Genomic DNA, 20,799 nt, shown 5'->3' on the forward strand with positions numbered 1-20,799 from the left:
TTAAAGGAAGAGTAGCATCTGGTGTGCTTATTCCTGGTCTGCAACTCTTAAAGGCATCGGAACTCTTCCCGAGCCATGTCAACCCTATGAAATGTCTGAGTCTCTCATTCATTGCAGAGAAATACTAAATTGTCACTTATTATGATCTCATTTTCTTTGTAAGAACTCTTTTTGTTTTGTTTCCACGGAAGTCATATGGATTTTAAACCATAAAGACTTCTGGGTTTGATGTTTTTAGCATGAAGCTACTGTTCAGGAGGGACACAGATAAATTCATTTATTAAAAAAAATAATGATAAAACCACTAAAATGCAGACAAGCAGCACCATCTACTGGAATAATAAAAGAGGAGTCCAGTGGCACTTTAGAGACTACCAATCAACATTTGTTCCTGCATATACTTTCAGGAGTTAGAACTCACTTCATCAGACGCATGAGATCCATAAATTAAGGTGGTTGTGGCATGTTACAAAGCGAGGCTGTGTCTGTGTATTTGAAGCAAATCCACTCTTAGCAGATTGATTACTCTTTTGACCAAATTGTGTTTGAAACTGGTCCCTTTGCATCATTTTCCCATTCTTGCCCTTCTGTTGCTTAGAGTAATAGAGATTCATCAGCTTCACAGATGTATACCATGCCCCTGGCAAAGTGAGCTCGAGACTTTTGTGGTGGAGAGTGCCATCTAGTCATAGCTGACTTATGGCAACCCCTGGTGGAGTTTTCATGGCAAGAGACTAATGGGTGGTTTGCCATTGCCTGCTTCTGCAACCTGGATCTTCTTTGGAGGTCTCCCATCCAATTACTAACCAAGGTCGACTCTGCTTAGCTTCCAAGATCTGACACAATCAGGCTTGCCTTTACTTTCCAGGTCAGGGAACAAAAGCCATTATGGGATTAATTTTTGTCAATCTTCAAAGTGCCATTGGATTCTTTCTTTTTTAGTTTGCTTCTACAGTGAAAAATGGCTGCCCGTTGAACACAGGTGTCTTACAATATGCATCTTACGTGGATGAACACTGAGCATGTTAGGAATATTTGTTCACATGCAAGCATGGAAAGGAATATCTAAACAAACTAATTGGAGTTATTTTTTGCATGCTCTCTTTTCCAGTTCAAAGTAGCATTTATGGTTTTCCCCTTAATAATAATTGCACTTATATACCACTCTTCTAGACAGATTAATGCTCCACTCAGAGCAGTAAACAAAGTCAAAGGCAGATTACAATGTGAGATTGCTGAACTTGAAATTTATTTACAAGTTCTGAATAATGGAATAATGATGTTTATGTTTCGGAAACTCTGTAAGGTAGAACTACTCCGGCATGATTTTGCTATCTAATATTCTTCTGTGAGGCAAAGTGAATTTTATCTCCCTGAATTTTTTTTGTTATCCGCAGGGTTTTATAGGCTGGGGTTGGGATCAGAGTGGCTTTTAATTATTTGTATTAGGCTGTTGTTTTATTGTGATTTTCTTGAATATTATATTTTTGTTTTGGTTTTAACTGTTGTAACTGCTGTGAATCGCTCTGAGAACTTAATTGAAGTGAAGCGGTATCAAAATTGAATAAATAAGATAAAATAAATAAATTAAAAAATCAGGGCTGATTATAGACATAGGAGTCTTATCTCACTACAGATGCTAATGTCTGCTCTAATCAAGCTGCATTGTACCTTTACATCCTGACTCCCTTCTTCGCTTACCCTTTTCATTGCTTGACTGTATCTGAAGAAGGGAGCTTTGACTCTCAAAAGCTTATACCCTGGAAATCTTGTTGGTCTCTAGGGTGCCACTACACTCAAATCCTTCCGTAACAGGCTGAGCTTCAGTGAGGGAGGCTACCCTCATGATCCTGGGATTTCTTTCTCGTCATACAGAAGTTAAAAGCACAGGAGTCCAGAGAGGGAAAGGTCTTGTTTAATACATGGTGTATCATAGAACATACGTCATGAAAAACTGACTTCTTAATTATGCACCTGACTTTTCAGGACAACATTTCTATGGCTTTTCTTCAGAAAAGAAGGGTTCCATAAAAGCAGCTGCACATTTTATTTGCCATGTGAATAGCACTTATACCTTAAGCACCTATGCTTATGGATGATTAGGGAGTATGTCTGTCAATCACATCTTGAGGGTTTGTTCTCAGAAATGTGAATTTACACTCAGCAAACACAGTTGCTGCACAAATTGCAGCTGCTCTGCAAATGATATGAAATATAGGACAACTCTTCCGTTTAGTGCCACATGTGAATATTTCCAGTGTATTTTTTATCATACAGAACACTAATATGAATATTCTATATTCACATGTATTTGTGTTCAGAGAATCTCATGTGTGAAACAGCCCTTAAAATCATGGCAAGTAATGCCTCTTTATAGTGGTTTGTTATGTTATAGTTGCTATGGGAAAAGCTAAAGCATGGACAGGGGTTAGGAAAAATATGACTAATGGGCAGGAGAACTATACAAAGTAAAGAAAGGAACAGGAAGAAGGGATACAGAACAGATACATTTTCTTCCCCTGAAATTCTAATTTGGGATCCTCCAATGTTTGGCAATAGAGCCAGGATACAGAAAAATCAATCATTTCATGAAGCACATAATTAATTTTGGGGATTCTGTGACACAAAATGTGATTAGATCTAGTTTATTTGCCTTTAGAAGAATGGACCCAACAAATTCACACAAATATCCATGAAGATGCTTTATCTGAAAAATCAGGCTATCTAGTATGGTTTATGCTGACCAGCAAATCTCAGAAAGAAATTTTTCATATTACCCATCACCTGATCATTTCAATTGGTGATGCCAGGGACTAACCTGTTCAAGACGAGATAGATTTCTTAACAGCCGTGAGCCATGAGAGCTCCATCTAATTTCTATGGGGACTGAAAAACAATCTGATGCTGGAAACAACCAATGGGTGAATGCCTCCTTCTCATTCATGCTCTAAGCTTCCAGAGGCATCTGGCTGACCACTGCCTAGCAGGAAAGTGCTGAACTAGATGGACTTTTGACTTGATCTGACAAGAAAGGGCTTATGTTATCATCTGGTCCTGGGCTTTGGGAGCAGGTTCTGGAGGCTAGACCCTGTTGTACTGAGACAAAACCCTTTGGAAGCTTGACACTTACGTACTCTTACCCAAGAGTGAAGCCCCATTGGACACAAGTAGAGCCTGGCTGGAATGGACAGAGGGTTGTGCCCATCCTTTTTCCAGCAGTGGGCAGCAAGATGTTTCTGGGAAGACTACAAGGAAGATGTGAAAAGAGAAAGAACTGGAGGTTCTTCTTAGGAGATGGTGTTAACCTCCATCTCTAACTCCTTTCTCTACCATAAAGTGAGCTCTGGAAGACTGTCAATGCAATCCTAAGTGGAGTTACACCCTTTTAAGTCCACTGAAATCAGTGCATTTAGAAGGATGTAAAGTCTGCTTAGGATGTTACTGTCGACCAAGCCAATTTCTCCTCCACACTCTCTTTTCTTTATTTTTTTAATCTAATGTTCAACTGTCCTGGAGATTCTTTGCCTCCTGGAGGCCAATCAACAAAAATACAATTCCTGCTTGCCAACAATACCCTATTTATAACAGAAATGGTGGCTTTATGCGCCTTTACAGCAGGACATGCGAAAACAAAGTTTGTCTCTGCAAATGTACCAGACTGCTAATGACTCATGGTTTTATGTAACAGTCTGATCTGTGATATTCTATTTTTGATATTCCTTTGGAGCAAACAAAGTTTATATATCCGTTACTTTCAAGAAATATGTGTTATTTGTGGTTTTGCTATAGTAAAATGAAAACTGTCTACAGATACCAAAATTTTAATTCTTTGTGTACATGTATTGTTGGTTACATATTTGGGGCCATAGCCAAACAATCAAGAAATGAATAAGCAGGTAACATAGATCACAGTCAACCGTATCACACCTGTAGTAGAAACAATGCCAAGGTTATTGTTGATGTTTGTAGAATGTAAATTCGATTAGTGAGTTACAGTGTAATCCAGTGCAGAGTCCAGTGCAATCAATGGACTTTGACTGGAGTAAATCAGCACTGGATTGCACTGTTGGTATTGTAGTAATTGTTTCATTAAAAAAAACCCTAATTCTTTCTCATGTTGGAAATGCCAGCTGCATTGTGTACTTTGAATGTTGTATCATCACTTTATTTTACAGCAGTGGATCTTATAAATGGATAGTTCTCAAACTGCAGTCTGGGGGCCCAAAAACGAGTCACAATTCTCTAGCAGAAGGTCCAAGAGAGAGGAGGAACAAGATGAATTGGGAGGAAAGCTTCTGGGAGGCTGATTGGCAAATTTGGCTTTTGTTCTTCTGCCCAAAAGACCAAAGGGATAGGGTTGCCAGCTCTGGGTTGGGAAATTCCTGGAGATTTGGGGAGTGGAGCATGAAGAGGCTGGGGTTCAGTAAGGGGAGAGACTTCAGCAGGGTATAATGCCGTACAGTCCACCCTCCAAAGCAACCGTTTTCTCCAGGGGAACTGATCTCTGTCCTCTGGAGATCTGTTGTAATTCAGGGAGATCTCCAGCCTTCACCTGGAGTCTGGCAACCCTGCGAGCCTCCATATCCTGAGTCTGTACACCTTAAACTGTGCTAGGAGGAGGCAACATAAGGTGAAGGCCTGGGCCTCTGTGCCCCATTTGTGGAAAACTGATTTGTCATTATGTGAGATAAGATGGAGTAGATGCCCACTGGTCTGATCCAGCGGGGCTCTCAATTTCCTCAATAGTAACTCATGTGATGTGGGAAAGTGAGTCCCACAAAAGAACAGTATGGTTAGAAGCGGGTCTAGAAAAATACAGCTGTTGTAGTATAGTGGTTAAGTGGTTGGGTTGTGAATCAGCACTCTTCTGGTTCAAGTCCTACTACTGCATGAACTCAGTGGTGGCTGGCTGCTTCTCTCAGCTTCAGCTCCCCAGCTGTATTGTGGGGATAATAGTAACGCTATGTTCAGTGCTCTGAGAGAGACATTCATCTGTCAAGAATTTCCAGTTCTTTTAGGTAAATTTTTTAAGGCTACGCATTTGTGCACACTGGATCTGGAAAACATTCATATGTGCCCTGTTCACATGAAGTGGCCACTGCTTGTGTTGGGAGAACTGTGGTTAGTATTTTCTCCCTTTTCACAGGGTGAGAATGCCAAAAATCATAACAAGTGAACAGAACTCTATGGTAATGATAGTTTCAGGTTTTGAGTACAGTGGCACCTCAGAGACCAACAAGATTTTCAGGGTATGAGCTCTCAAGGGTCAAAGCTCTCTTAGCTCAAAGAGATACCATGGTAAGGGACAGGGATTATAGACTAGGGTATTGTGTAACGTCTGCAGATGTAAACATGCTCTTACATCTCCACTACTAGTTATACACATCCACTTCCACATACTCAGATACAATAGCACATAACTGGATGGATATTCAATACAATAAGATATAACCACTATATGATTGTATATGAATTGTAAATATGTTATGATTGTATGAATGTATAATAATTTAGAAAATGTATACTGTATGTAATAATTATTTATAGATACCTATTCTTGTAAAAGTTATTTGTATTGTTAGTGATTTTAAAAACAATAAACAGAATTTGGGAAAAAAATAAACATGCTCCTACTGGCTGTCAATCCTATTGTATCAGTTTTCATAGTGGGAGCAATCCTAAGAAGGTTTAGACGGCTAACAAAATTTGTGTTAGAGTATGAACTTTTGTGAGTCACAGGTACCTGAAGAAGTAAGCTGTGACTCAGGAAAGCTCATACACCACCACAAATTTTGTGAGTCTTATAAGTGCTACTACTGACCTCTTTCTCTTTTCTACTGCTACAGACAGACTAGCATGGCTACTCATCTTGATCTACTCAGAAGTATGTTATTCAATGGAGCTTACTCCCAGGAGAGTGTCTTTAGGATTGCAGCCTGAATGTCCTCTTTGGTCATCTTGTATTTTTGCTCTCTGTGAAAGTCCTAGCTATTGCTCTTATATTCACTTGAGTGTGTAATCTGCCTTGGAGCTCAGGGATGAGAAAGGCAGACTGTAAGTAAACAACAACAATTATACGCTACAAATCTTGTTGGTCTCTAACGTGCCGCTGGACTCAAATCCTGCTGTCCTGAGGTTCTGAATTCGTTTTCTCAATGCCTTACAAAGCAAGCTTATGCAGAATCGCTCCCGGAGAAGCGGAGAGACCCGTTGGAGGCCCATAAGCAACCCGGGGCGGGCTAGAGAGTGGAGAAGGCGGGCGCGTCGGCGAGTGGGGAAAGGCCGGCGCTGGCGTGGCGTGGCGGTTGCCAAGGCCCGGCGCCGTGCGTTGCCAAGGCAACCAACGGCGCTGCTGGCGGTTGCGCCGCGTAGGCCCGAGAGCGGGGAGCGGGTCCGGCTGGAGGGCCGCCATGAACTCCCCCGGCAGCAGCGGCGGCGGCAGCAGCGACGGGCGCAGTAGCAGCAGCAGCAGCGGCGGCGACGTTATCAGCGGCGTCAGCAGCAGGGCCACCATCGGCTCCACCGCCTCGGTTCTGGCCGAGCTCAACTGGGACGATGGGTTCGCCATCCCCGTGGCCAGCGAGGAAAACAAGAGGCTGGAGGAAAAGGCAAAGCCCGGGCAGGGGAGGCAGGCAGGCAGGGGCCGCTTGAGTCGGGGCGTGGGCCAGAGAAGCCGGGAAACGGCCCCCGCACCAGCGCCTGCAGCCCCCGCCGCCTCGAAAGAGGGAGAGCGCGCGCTCCATCTCCCCCGGCAATGTTTAGAAATGCCCAGAATTGACAACTCCAGGATGGGACGCTCCCAGATATTTGGGAGTGGAGTCTGGGGAGGGCATTGTTTTAAGGAGGGGAGTGTGTAATGACACACAGTCCACCCTCCCATCCTCCAAAGCAACCATTTTCTCCAGGGGAACTGATCACTCTAGTCTGGAAATAAGCTGGAAATCGGTGGGGGTGGGTGTCTGTCTCCAGGTTTTACCTAGAGGTTGGCAACCCTAATTTCTGTACTAATAGGCTGTTTGCAGACCCAACAAGCTGCACTATCAAAGGAAGATGCCGACCGCCTCTCTGTGAGGAGTCCATTCCTCTCCTTAAATTGCGTCCAATGAAGCGAGCAAGCGTCTGTTGTTTGTTAGCCTTTGAAGGTGCTGCTGGAGTCCTTGATTTTGACTCGACCAGATGCCGACAGGGACCCTTTTTGGATTCATTAAATTCTGGAATCAGTGTCTTTAAAGAGGGATTGGACAGATCCATGGAGGAAAGATCCACCCATGGTTACTGACCAGGGTGAATAAAGGAGAACCTCCACATTCAGAGGCAGTTAACCTCAATATCGGTGCTCAGGAGGCAACATCGGGGAAGTCTCAGCCTTTTTGCCCTTTCGTTGGCCCTCTAGGGCACCTGGTTGGCCACTGGATAAAACAGAATGTTAGACTAGAAAGAATGGATGGTCTGATCCAGCAGGAATCCACCTCTAATGTTATGATTTTCATGGTTCTGATCTTAGTTTTAGGATAGGCATGTTGGTCTGCAGTAGAACAGCAAGATTTGAGTCCAGTGGCACCTTAGACAGCCACAAGATATTCAGGGTGTGAGCTTTCGAAAGTCAAAGATCCCATCTTCAGACAGGGTCAGAATAATTCTGTTCCGCCCCTGGACTGGAGATGGTTCAGACCTTTGTTCCCCAAAGCAGATGCAGTAGCATTCCCACAGAGGAAGATGTAAGAAGAACTCTTCTGAATTAAACAGAGACACTGTTGTGGCCTCTTTCCAATATTGGCCCAGCCAGATGCTTCCCAAAAACTCAGAAGCAGGATTGGAGACTGTAGCCCAGTCCTCCTCTGGTCCTTGCTGTTCAGCACCCAGTATGCAGAGTCCTGTTGCCTCTGAACACGAAGATTTTGCTTGGATAATCTCCACTGAAAGACTTAGCCTTCTTTTTAGTTATCCTTGTCCCTGTTTTTGTTTAACCCCATTTTATACAGTAAAAGTTTTGCTTTTGTGCGAGTGGCAAGGTTTGTCCATTTATTATTTCCCCTGAAGGTTGAATTTAATGTCCACTCTGTTCTGCCTTTAGTTTCAAAAACTGAGAACAAAAATAGCTTCTGGAAGCAGCAAAGAATATAAGTATTCTTTTTTAAAGAAACAAATTCAAGTTGTTTTGTAGCAGTAGCCACTTTGTGCTTCTTTGTTTGCCATCCCCGTTCTGAAATTTGAAAATGGTAGGAAAATAAGCAACTATAATGACCACCAGGTATCAGTGAGCAGTTTCTAACTGTGCATTTAACTATTCAAGCAGTTATACTATATAGGTATGTAGGAGTTGAAAATTTATGACCAGCAAGAGATTTACAGTTCCATCTCAGACGGGTTTATGTGCAACGAACCCCACTGAACTAAGTAGATTAGCCATACCTAGCTCAGTATAGGATCAGCTAAAATGGGGTAAAATGTGATAAAGGGAGAAGAGGGGGCTAAAAAACCCTTGTGAGCTAGTGAGGTATAGCAGGGGTCCCCAAACTTTCCGATTTTGCAAGCACTTTTGAAATTCTGACACAGAGTGGTGGGTACAACTACAGAATGGCAGCTGTACAAGAAGGATCTTGTCAACTACAAAATGGCCACTACAAGAAGTGGAGTGAACCACAAAATGTTACCAGGCCCTGCCCGCTTTCTAAAAACACTTGGTGGGCACCAGGAAAAGTGTTGGCGGACGCCACAGCACCCACAGGCACTACGTTGGGGACTACTGGGTTAGAGCTTCAAACTGGGATCTGTGAGATCCAGGTTCAAATCTCTAGTCTGCCATGAAGCTTGTTGCCTAACTTGCTTACAGTTGTGAGAGTAAAAGGGAGTAGGGGAGACTGATGTATGCCACCCTAAGTTCCTTAGGGAAAGGGTGGGATAAAAATATACTAAATAAAATGAATAGTGTCCCATACTATACAGGTGGTCCCTAAGGACTTTCTGACAAGGATTCACGGAGGAGGCTCTGTTTTTCAATGCCACACCCCTTCCAAGAGGAGGCCCAGCCATCAGGAAGCAGTTTATGTTCAAAACAGAGTGTTATTAACGACTTCAAACTAACATTAAAATACCTTCAATGTTTTCCCAGTTTCGGAATATGCAAAAAGAAAAGGTCAGCATCGAAAATCAGGTGGCTGACTACGAAGAGCGTATTGCAGCAATGACGGCACACTTAAAGAACGTCAAACAGGAATTTAATTTGACACAGGTAAATGGCTGAAACGCTTTGTTGAAATTCATGTATCCCTAAGAACACAGTGACCTCGTACTTGGGACTGGGCAGTCGGAAACAAAAAGAACTCGATACTAGACCTATTAATTTATTCCCCCCCCCCCCCCAAATCTGTAACTAAGTTCAAACTACAGTAAAATTGGTTAGTCTTAAAGGTGCTACTGGACTCTTTCTGATAAGTTCAAACTGCTTTGTCTGTAGGGTTTTCAGTACCTCTCCAGCTTTGGGGAGCCCTTAGAAACAGCATGGGATTATATAGCATGGGGCAGCTGCACTTTAAGCGGGAAATCCATGAAATGGAACACTCCCTCCTCAATATCTGTGAAAGTGCCTTCTGCTCATATAAGGGTGGATACAAAGACTGTAGATCTTGCCCATGTTCCCTCCCCCCAAGTCATTTCATTCCAAGGGTTGTAAGATCCTCCTTTTCTAATAGCCCACATGGACTGGGGCAGGGTTGCTAACTCCAGTTTGGGAAATCCATGGAGATTTGGGGGTGGTGCGTTGTGAGGGCAGGGTTTGTGGAGCGGAGGGACCTCAGCAGGGATGTGACGCCAAAGAGTCCAGCTTCCAAAGTTGCCGTTTTTTTCAGGGGAACTGATCTCTGTAATCTGGGACAACTGCAGAAGTAGGAATAAACTACTGCAGGGAGAGGAAATGGGGGGGGGAATCTGTGATCTTTGTGTTTGTGGATTGTGGGATCTTACCTATAATATATAACATAAATGTTCTGTAATTTTTTAAAGCAAAATAATCTATTCTCTGAAAATGCACAAAAAATATTAATCTCATACATTGAAGGGAGTCCAGGAAACTGAAAGGGAGCTCATTAACATGTTTAACTGAATACTGTAAAAGATATTTACACTTAAAATTCGAGATATTTTAACTGACAAGCTGGTTGGATAATAAATGGTTGAACTTTTATCATGTAACAGATGGATATTTTTCCAGATAACGTTCAAAGCTGTTTTGGTAAAAAGACCTCATCAGTGTCAGTTAATTCATATGTCAGCTCAAGACAGTAAGCCGTGCATAGCAGTCATGCTTCCTGGAACAGACAGGCCGTAAGACGGAGGAGAGACCCATGTAAATGTCATACAGTGAAATCCTAAGCAGAGTTTCTCAAGTCTAAACCCAACAGGCTTAGACTGGAGTAACTCTTCTTAGGATTTCATTTATAGATTCTAGTCTTACTCAACACTGGACTCCAGAAAAATAAAATAATGGATTCATCTGAAAATTTTGTATCACTTGGCTAGCTAGCTATAGAGGACTAATTTGAGAGAGAATACTAGATCTTTCATACAAAACTCCTAGAAATCTTTCGTTATACACTTTATAACTTTACATCCATTTTTTAATCTCTAATTTGTTTCATTAAGAAAATGAAGAAACAGTAAATGATGCCTCTTAATCATCATCGCTCATCAATTTACAAAAATAATTAACTGACTTTCTCTTTAGTCTCTTTCCAGAGCAAGAAAGAATGAAATTGAAACCGAAAAGCATTTTAAAGCCATTGCAGAAAGAGAAGTGGGACGCCTGAAAAGTGAGATTAAAAGGCTGGAGAATGAGATGGTTTCATTAAGGGAGAAGAAAAATAGTCAAGAAGTATGTTTCAATTATTTCATCCAATTTCTGAAAATTATCTTGCTTAGGATGGAAGTTTTCTCCCCTGTTCGTCTTGCAAATGAACTGTGTTGCTTCCTTAAACAAAAGATATCATCACATGACAACGGTGTTGCCCTTAGTCCTATTTGATTGCAGCTGTCGTTTTATACAGTATCTTAACAATGCAAATCTTTAAGTAGCTTGTCTCTTAAACCAATATAATGTGGTAACGGTTATCAGAAATCTTCCTATGGTCTAGCGGTGAGTCTGTATTACCTGACATGTATTACATTACAGCATGGGGTAGTCATTAGAGTGTCAGACTAAGATCTTGAAGACCCAAGTTCAAATCCCTGCTCTGCCATGGAAGCTTGCTTGGTAACCTTGAGATCAGCCTTACCTACCTCATAGGGTTGTTGTAAGAATAAAATGGAGAAGGAGAGAATGTTATAAGCCTCTTTGAGTCCCTGTTGGGGAGAAAAGTAGGCTATAAGTGAAGTAATTAAATACATTCTATCAGTTTGGCGTAATGGTTAAGAGCTACGGGACTCTAATCTAGAGAACCGGGTTTGATTCCCCATTCCTCTGCTTGAAGCCAGCTGAGTGACTTTGGGTCAGTCACAGCTTCTAGGAGCTCTCTCAGCCCCACCCACCTCACAGGATGATTGTTGTGAGGATAATAATAACAAACTTTGTAAACTGCTCTTACTTGTCCTAAAGGACGGTATATCTTAATCACATAAAAACAGCTCTTCCTCCTTTGAAAGAAAAAAGCCATTGGGCTACAGTTAGTATCTAACATGTAGTTTGGCCCTTGGTGCTGGCTGAAGATTGCTTGTACCCAAGTTTTGCCACTTAATTTTATAAGATTTTAAAAACTTGTTTATAGACTTTGGTATGCAAGGAGGGGGGACCCTTGCGGGAGAGGAGAAACCCCATTTCCCTCCTCATTGCTGGTGCAGCTTCTGGCTTCCCTCCCCCCATCTCTGCCCCTGGCTTCTCCCCTTTCCCATCAGCGTCTCCACTGCTCATCTTTCCACCTGTCCCCCTGCCATGATGATTCTGGCTTGCCTCACCCTACTTGCCTCCCCATCTGCTTCAGCTGTCCTCCCCCTGCTTCCTTCTCACACTGGCTTGCATCAACGTCCCTGCCCACTCACTGACCTCCCCCTGCCCCAGAGCTGTGGGGGGAGAGAAGGGGCAGGGAAAGCTGAATCCATTTTCATCTCTGCTTCTGGTTGCCACTTTTGTATCTTTGCACTCCTATTAAGATCACCCTAATCTTTTTTTAAGCAGGGTACACATTCACAGACAACACTGTTAAATTCTTTGGGATTTTGTGTGCCCAAATCAGGGTTTTTTAATTCCAATTTTTTTGCTAAAATCCTGGGGGTTTGCAGAACTCTGTATCATAACTGTGGTTGGTCCAGGTGGTTCAGATTCAGCCCATCATTACTTCCATAAAATGACAGATCTGGCAAGGATTTGGAAGAAGCTTGCCAGTCTAATTATCTGTCTTGGAAAAAGTAATATGCATTAAAAACCTTCCCGTGTGATGAGTTGATAATACCCTTTTGTGAGAGCTAGTTTGGTGTAGTGGTGAAGAGCGTCAGGACTCTAACCTGGAGAACCGGGTTTGATTCCCCACTCCTCTGCTTGAAGCCAGCTGGGTGACCTTGGGTCAGTCACAGCTTCTCGAAGCTCTCTCAGCCCCACCCACTTCACAGGGTGATTGTTGTGGGGATAATAATAACATACTTTGTAAACTGCATTGAGTGGGGGTAAGTTGTCCTGAAAGGCAGTATTTAAGTGTCATGTCCTGTTATAAAAGCCAGTTGTGTTCATTCATTGGGGCTCATAACTTTATGACATAACTGATGATCTTCAGGGTAGATTTATGGACTTAGTAGGAATTGGGATTGCTTTGGAGAGGAGACAGTAGAGACCTGCAGTATACATAAATGTAGTCTGGCATTGTTTGAGCTGTTTAAGTTTTGGACGAATGGTAAAGCGGCTATCAGAAGCTGTGCATTTCTCATATGAGTATGACTTTTGTACACCTTTCTGATGTCTCTCTCTTTTTCTCCAACTTTGTTAGAACAGTGTCTTCAAAGTGACACAGAAGCTGGAAGCCTTAAGATGCCAAATGAACTGGGACCAACAAGCATTAGAGGCTTGGTTAGAAGAGTCTGCTCGTAAAGACAATGATGCCATGGTGATCCAGAAATATGCCCAGCAAGATGATGGGAAATTAAGGGTATGGGAATCATTTTTGAATGGCTGAGTGTGATTTTTGACCAGCAACTCTCTGTTACTTGTAGCTTCAGAACAGATGGGAAGAGATGTGGGGCCAAGCCATATGTGCCCTCGCAGACAAGAGGAGAGCTTCCTGACAGTTTTCACCATAATGCAACCGGGGTGGCTCCACTGCATCAAAGCACAGCAATTATTTTCAAAGGAATTTTTCTAAGAAGGGAATCCAGGAAAGAAATATTTATTGATTAAACTATTATTTATTTTCAAAGAATTTTGTGTAAATTATGTTTTATGTATTGCAACTTTGTGTTCTGTTCGAAGGAACAGTTTTGGACATTCTGTGCTGGTGCTTGACCGTATTAATAAACTATTGATTGAATGGTTGTTGTGGGTTTTCCGGGCTGTATTGCCGTGGTCTTGGCATTGTAGTTCCTGACGTTTCACCAGCATCTGTGGCTGGCATCTTCAGAGGTGTAGCACAGTGTCACTGTGACACTGAGAGATCCCTGTCTTTTGGTGCTACACCTCTGAAGATGCCAGCCACAGCTGCTGGCGAAATGTCAGGAACTACAATGCCAAGACCACAGCAATACAGCCCGGAAAACCCACAACAACCATCGTTCTCCAGCCGTGAAAGCCTTTGACAATATATTGATTGAATATTAATCCAGTTAGCATTAAAATGTCATTTTAATGCTCCAGTTATCTTGATGACAGATTAAAACCTAATGTTAATAATTTGCATCAAGTAGCCACAAAATTGGACGGTAAATTTGCCATAAATTGTTGATCCATGTGGAAGGGAACACATGATAGTGAACTTTGCATAGTTGGACCGGGTAATCTGTGAGTCCCTTTTGACAGAATGATTCAATGACCTTGAGGTTCCATCCCTTTTCAGAATATGACAGAGATAATATTTTGGTAACCAGTTTTAAGAATCTACAAGGTTCATCATCCTTTCATTTCAGGTGCTGACTTTGAAGATAGAATTACTGACTGAAGACTGTAACCGCAGGCGCAAAATTCTCGACAACGAGCTGACAGAAACCCTAGCCGCTCAGGTGTGTCCACGAAGCAACTGGAGATTTTGCTGTATGACTTGTATCCTTGTCATTGGCTGCTGGTGGAAGTGCCCTTACATTGGCTGCTGGTGGAAGGGAACAGGGACTGCAGACTGCCGTTTTGCACCCTGTTCTGTTTGAGAGGCTCCTGACTTGCTGCAGCAGGAGGGAGGGTCTGGGAAAATCCTGTTTCATGAGCTTCCCATTGCTTGCAGGGTTTTTTGAATGCAGGCGCCTATGTTTGCATTCCATCTCTTATTACAGATCGAGTTGGATAAGGCAGCTGAAGATTTCCGCAGGGTTCATCACGAGAGACAAGAGCTTATCAAACAGTGGGAAAACACCATAGAACAAATGCAGAGAAGAGATCAAGAAATAGACCATTGTGGCTTGGTAAACCATTTTCTTGGACTTGGGTTAGTTGCAGTGCATTTGGGCTTCTGGGTACTCAGGAGATATTGTGCACGCATACTTTGGCACTTTGGTTTAAGGTCTGGAAGTTAATTGATATCTGGATTTTATTTTATGGTGCATTTTAGTATACGGGTTGGTGGTTGGTTGCTCAGGATGCTCTCTCAGATGCATCCTTTTCTTCACCTAGCTGTTAGCCCAGGCCAGGCGAGCGATACGAGCCAAGGAAAGCGTGCTTAAAGACAAAATCCAGTTTCTGGCGAATGAGAGTGGCAATAACATGGAGTACGAGAAGAGAATTGGCGTAGCTGATCGGCAGGCTGCCAGGCTGAGGCTAGACTACCAGAAAGAGGAGAGTAATCGAAACCAGCTGCAGGATGAGGTAATATGAACATTTGTGTGACAAATATCAAAACCAGTCTAGGAAGTACAAGGGAGGAGCCCCGTGAAATTCATTGGGGTGGTGGTGTTTCCAGGCAGTCATGATGGGCTTTCCCTCTCCCTCAGAAAGACTGTTGTTGTTCCCCACCCGTCGTTACCCTATGGTCCCCCTCCTTCACAAAAATCCTTGCCATTTATCTGTGGCCTGTCCCAAATGTCTCCTTAGCCCTCTCCATCCCTAACCCCCTTCCCCTTTGGCCCCTGTCTGTGAGCCAAGCTACAAGTAACGCCTGACACAGGTTGGACACTTGTCAGCTTCCCTCAAGTTTTGATGGGCAATGTAGACGTCCTGGTTTTACAGCTTGGCTCTCCATTACAGCTGCAAGACCAGGATGCCTACATTTCCCTTCAAAACTTGAGGGAAGCTGACAAGTGTCCAACCTGTGTCAGGCGTCACTTGTAGCTTGGCTCTCAGTCTCCTGCCAAACACCCTTCCCCTTTTGATCCCTCCTCCCTTTGCCTCCCCAAGAACTTTCTCTTGGCCCCTCCCCCGCAAACCCTTTCCTGCCTTTCCTCGTAAAAAGGGTTCTTGTTTCCCCCTTCCATTTCTGACCTTTGGCGGGGCTCCCTGGGGCTGGCCTGCCTTGCACTGGTGTGGTGCTGCCCTGGTGTGTGGCAGCGCAGCACTCACCAGGCCGGACTGCAGCGCTCCCACCTCAGTGGTGCTATCTGTGTAGTAGCGCTGGAAGTGGCCAACTGAGCTAAAGGGTAAGTTTTCTGCACATGTGCTGAAAATGTGTGTGTTGATTGTTTTTTGTGTTCTTTTAAACCCCCAATGTACTTTTGTGATTTTTTAGATTTCTCAGCAAGTCTAGATGTGCCCACAGTTTAATCAGTGGATATAAGCATCCACATGCTGGGGAGGGGGGCATTTCCAAATTAGGTATATGATTATGTCTGTAATCCTTCAGTTTAGCATCCCATTGGAACAAAATGCAATGTCTGGTGTACTGCAGCAGCAAGAAGTAAGAAGAGCCTACCACGCAGGGGGCAGCAAGGATCACTTAGTTAGGACAGTGAGAGTAGCACCTCTCTTGTTTCCTGGGGGTCATTTCCTTGTCTTGTCTCCTATTGGGCTAAACAGGGCAATATCCTGCTTCTTCTCTCTCCTGCCACACTTCTTCTCTCTCTCTGCAAGATGTGGTCAGATAGCTAGGATCTATCTCTCCCCCTTTCCCTCAAGTATGTAACTTCCTCAAATAAAGCTTTTGCCTCTCTGACCAGCTCGGCGTTTAATTCCGCAGCGTAGTTTAACACTCGCTCTAACAGGGTAATGGGCCACAGAGGCAATTAACGCAAGCTGAAGTTAAGAGAGAGCAATAAAAGTTCTGCCGTAGCCGCAGGCTAAAGCACAGAGGGCAGACAATAGAGGAAAGATGGCGGACTCCTGGGGAGCACAGCAGGGGTTCCAGATCGACCGACTAGGCGACGGGAGGAACTATGATCTTTGGGCAGAAAGAATAAAAGCCCATCTTATTCAACTGGACGTCTGGTCTGCAATAACAGATGAAAAACCGACTGGAGATCCTCAGAAGGAAGCCAAATGGGTCAAGCACGACAATAAGGCAAGATCTATTATCATTAATGCTTTAAGTGATAAACAATTGATAAGAGTTATTCATGAGCCCACTTCTAGACAAATGTGGACGTCTCTTCTAGAAATAAACCGTCAATAATCAATTAAAACTAAAATTTTGCTAATGAGGCAATTGTATCGGATTGAGATGAAGCCTCAGGAACAATTGAAAGATCATATTGCAAATTTCATGGAATTAACACAGAAATTAAGAACCCCTGGAAAGGAGATCCAGGATGAGGATCTAGCTATAATTTTGCTGTCTAGTCTTCCTCAATCTTATACAAACATAGTACATGTTTTGGAAATGAGAGAAAATTTAAGCTTAAACTATGTGCTTGCAAGACTGCAAGAGGAAAGTTTTAGCAAACTGGATCATATAAGTGAGCCAAGAGAGCTAGCTTTAAGAGTCAGTTCAAGAAGGGATTTCTCCTGCAGCGTCTGCAGAAAGAAAGGACATTTAAAGGAAGACTGTTGGTTTCGTGATTCACAGAGAGTTAGCAAGCAACCGCCACGATGGATGGGTGTCAGGTCCAGTATATATCTAAACTGTACTGACTCCATTTTCTAATGCTTCTAGTGTTTAAGTGCTTTCTCCCCAGGTGCACCAGTTCCCAGGCAGCATTCCCACCAGAGGAGATTGTTGTGTCTAACACCGTTCCACCAAGCATTGGCCTTGAAGGAGAGCAGCTTCCCAGGACTGAAAGATGTTGTTGTGAGAACTGTGGGGGGAGGCTGTTCCAGATGGGTATTGTTACTCTGTATCCTATGCTTGCTCTTCATTGGTAACAATGATCATGTACCATCCTGAGTCTCCTATTCAGGACAGTGGACTATAATGGACCTTTTCTGCAATAAAACTTCCTTTGCCAGACACTGGACTTATTCTTGCTTCTAAAGGGAACCTTGCAGAGAGTGCCTTATCTAGCCACAGTCTGACATTTTGTTACCAACAAAGGGCTTTAGGAATGCTAATGCAGCCATTAAGTCACCTAATGCCGATGGTCAAAGGAAAAGCAGATCTGATAAGAATTGTTTAAATGTTGGTAAAAATGATCAAAGCACATGCAAATGGGCAATTGACAGTGCGTGTACTAACCACCTATGCAATCAAGAGAAGTTTTTTAATGAGATGAAAGAAAGCCACGACAAATTGTATACAGCAAATGGAGAGGCTTTAACGGCTCGGGGACAAGGGACCGTATCTGCATGTTGTGCACTACCCAGTGGCCAAACTAGAGAAGTGCAGATCACTGATTGTCTATACGTACCTGAACTTAAATCTAATTTAATATCGGTTTCTGCTATGGCCAAGAAAGGAATCGAGACTGTATTCAAAGGAGAGAAATGTTTTATTAGCAATGAAGGTGAATTAATTGCACAAGGCACATTAGAGGATGGCCTGTATATGCTGGATTGCTCTGAAGGCGCAGTGAATTTAATTGAAAAGTGCACCCACAAGAATTGTACTAGTCTTATCCATAGAAGGCTTGGACATGCTAATATGGATTATATATATCAGCTTGAAAGGCAGAATCTGACTAATGATTTGCAAATGAGAAAATGTCCTGATGCAGAGAAATGTGTTTGCTGTATTCAAGCCAAAGGCACAAGACCTTCTTTCACCAAACAGAGTGAGAAGCAGACGACAAGACCACTGGAGCTGATTCACAGTGATGTCTGTGGACCCATGGGAACAGTAACACCCAGTGGAAGTAAGTACTTTCTGACTTTTACTGATGATTTTTCAAGATTTACTGTGATTTACCTGCTCAAGGAAAAGAGCCAAGTACTGGAGAAATTCAAGCTGTACCTAGCAATGGTGCAGAACAGATTCCAGAGAAAACCAATAGCTATCCGCACAGACAATGGAGGCGAGTACGTGGGGAAGGAGATGACAAGCTTCCTAGCAGCTGAAGGAATAGAGCATCACCTGACCGTGCCATACACCCCCGAACTCAACGGGATAGCGGAGAGGAAAAATCGTTCTCTCACAGAAATGTGCAGGAGCATGCTGCAAGAAGCACAGCTACCTCAAAAATATTGGGGAGAAGCTATCAACACTGCTGCCTATCTGCAGAACATGCTACCTACAAAGGGTGCAAGCAGCACACCATTTGAACTGTGGTACAACCGCAAGCCCAATGTAAGGCATCTGAGAGTGTTTGGATCAAAAGCCTACACTTATGTTCCGAAGGAAAAGAGGTCTAAGATGGATCTCAGAACAGAAGCAGGCATATTTGTTGGATATGCACTGGGATGCAAGGGATATCGAATCCTAACCCAGAGACAGACACGGTGAAGATCCGCCATGTGGTGTACATTGATGAAGAAGAGAAGGCAAGCAAGCCTGACACCAGAGAGTCTACACCAAAGGAAGCTGATGCAGCACAGCAGCCAGAAATTGTGCAACTCTGGGACCTGACTGAGACACAAGAGACACCTGCAGAGCCCACAGAAAGAGAAGGGGAAGCAGAGCCAAGTGTCAGACGCTCAGACAGAGCAAACAAAGGAGTTCCACCACTGAAATTCTCTTACCTGGCAAAAACAGAAGCTGTACCAGAACCTTCTAGCTGGGAAGACATAGAAGGAATGCCAGCAAGAGAAGCAGAGAAATGGAGAAAAGCTGCAAAAGAAGAAATTGACTGTCTGATCCAGAACAAGACATGGATTCTCACAGAACTACCACCTGGAAAAAGGACAGTAGGATGCAAATGGATTTTCAAAACCAAACTTGATGCAGATGGAGAAGTACAAAAGTACAAAGCAAGACTAGTTGCAAAGGGATATTCCCAGAAGTATGGAGAAGACTATGATGAAACCTTTGCACCAGTAGTGAAACACACTTCAGTAAGAACACTACTAAGCATAGCAGCCGCAAGGAAGATGCATGTGGAGCATCTGGATGTGAAAACTGCTTTTCTTCATGGAGAGCTGGAAGAAGACGTGTATATGACACAGCCTCCTGGATTTGAACAGTCCAAAGACAGAGGACTTGTATGCAAACTGCAGAAGAGCATTTATGGACTGAAACAGGCTGCAAGAGCCTGGAATCAGAAACTGAACCAAATGCTCATCAAAGAAGGATTCAAGCAAGGCGGGGCAGAACGCTGCCTGTACTCAAGAAAGAAAGACAACAAATGGACTTTTATCCTGATTTATGTAGATGATATTCTTCTTTGTTATGAAGATCAACAAGATTGTGATGAAATAATTCAGCACCTGAACCAAGAGGTTGAAGTAAAGCGTCTTGGAAATGTCAGCTTTTACCTTGGAGTTCAAATAGAGCGAGAGGAAGATGGAAGCTATCTTCTCAATCAAAAACAAAAGATCATGGATTTCCTAGACTACATGGACATGAAAGATGGAAAACCAACATGTACTCCAATGGAAACAGATTTCCTGAAACAAAATGGAAACAATGAACCTCTGAGAAACATCAAAGTGTACAGAGAAGCAATTGGAAAACTGCTCTACATAAGTACAGTGACCAGACCTGACATAGCAGCAGCAGTTGGAATACTGTGCAGGAAAAATGCATCACCAAGTGTGAATGATTGGCAAGCAGTCAAAAGACTGGCAAGATACCTGAGAGGTACTGCACAACTGAAGCTCAAGCTACCAGCAAGCGACAATCCCAGACTAGTGGGATTCATGGATGCTGACTGGGCAGAAGACATCACAGACAGAAAATCTACCAGTGGACGAGTATTCTTTTATGGTGGAGGAGCAATCAGTTGGACAAGCAGAAAGCAAGACCTAGTAGCGGCATCAACTACAGAAGCTGAATACATATCAGCAGCAGAAGCATGCCAAGAACTCAAGTGGATTCTACAACTATTAAAAGACTTTGGGATAAATGAACCCAAACCTATACAACTCTTTGAAGATAATCAATCTTGCATAAAGCTTGCAAATACAGAAAGAATTGGATCAAGAACCAAGCACATTGACATAAAGAATCACATTGTGAGAAATATGCAAGAAGATGGACTTGTTGAGCTACGGTACTGCCCTACAGAAGAAATGATAGCAGACATCCTCACCAAGCTACTTGCCAAAGAGAAATTTCAAAGTCTACGAGAAAGACTGAACTTTGTGGACTTTGTACACTAGACATTGAGAAGGGGTGTTAGAAATAACAATGTCTGGTGTACTGCAGCAGCAAGAAGTAAGAAGAG

The 20,799-nt window shown here is 43.1% G+C and overlaps 1 protein-coding gene across 1 annotated transcript in view; it reads left to right on the forward strand.

Annotated features, from left to right (window-relative positions):
* The first annotated feature begins 4,963 nt into the window (after positions 1-4,963).
* CCDC39 (coiled-coil domain containing 39) overlaps positions 4,964-20,799 on the forward strand; it is a 34,630-nt gene continuing 18,794 nt past the window's right edge. Inside the window, exons 1-8 of the mRNA XM_054982768.1 lie at positions 4,964-5,018; positions 6,244-6,608; positions 9,113-9,232; positions 10,724-10,870; positions 12,969-13,127; positions 14,098-14,190; positions 14,455-14,583; positions 14,792-14,983. Of these exons, the coding sequence (XP_054838743.1) occupies positions 4,964-5,018; positions 6,244-6,608; positions 9,113-9,232; positions 10,724-10,870; positions 12,969-13,127; positions 14,098-14,190; positions 14,455-14,583; positions 14,792-14,983 (1,260 nt within the window). The remainder of the gene's footprint in view (positions 5,019-6,243; positions 6,609-9,112; positions 9,233-10,723; positions 10,871-12,968; positions 13,128-14,097; positions 14,191-14,454; positions 14,584-14,791; positions 14,984-20,799) is intronic.

This window comes from Eublepharis macularius, chromosome 6, assembly GCF_028583425.1.
Source record: "Eublepharis macularius isolate TG4126 chromosome 6, MPM_Emac_v1.0, whole genome shotgun sequence".
NCBI lineage: Eukaryota > Metazoa > Chordata > Lepidosauria > Squamata > Eublepharidae > Eublepharis > Eublepharis macularius.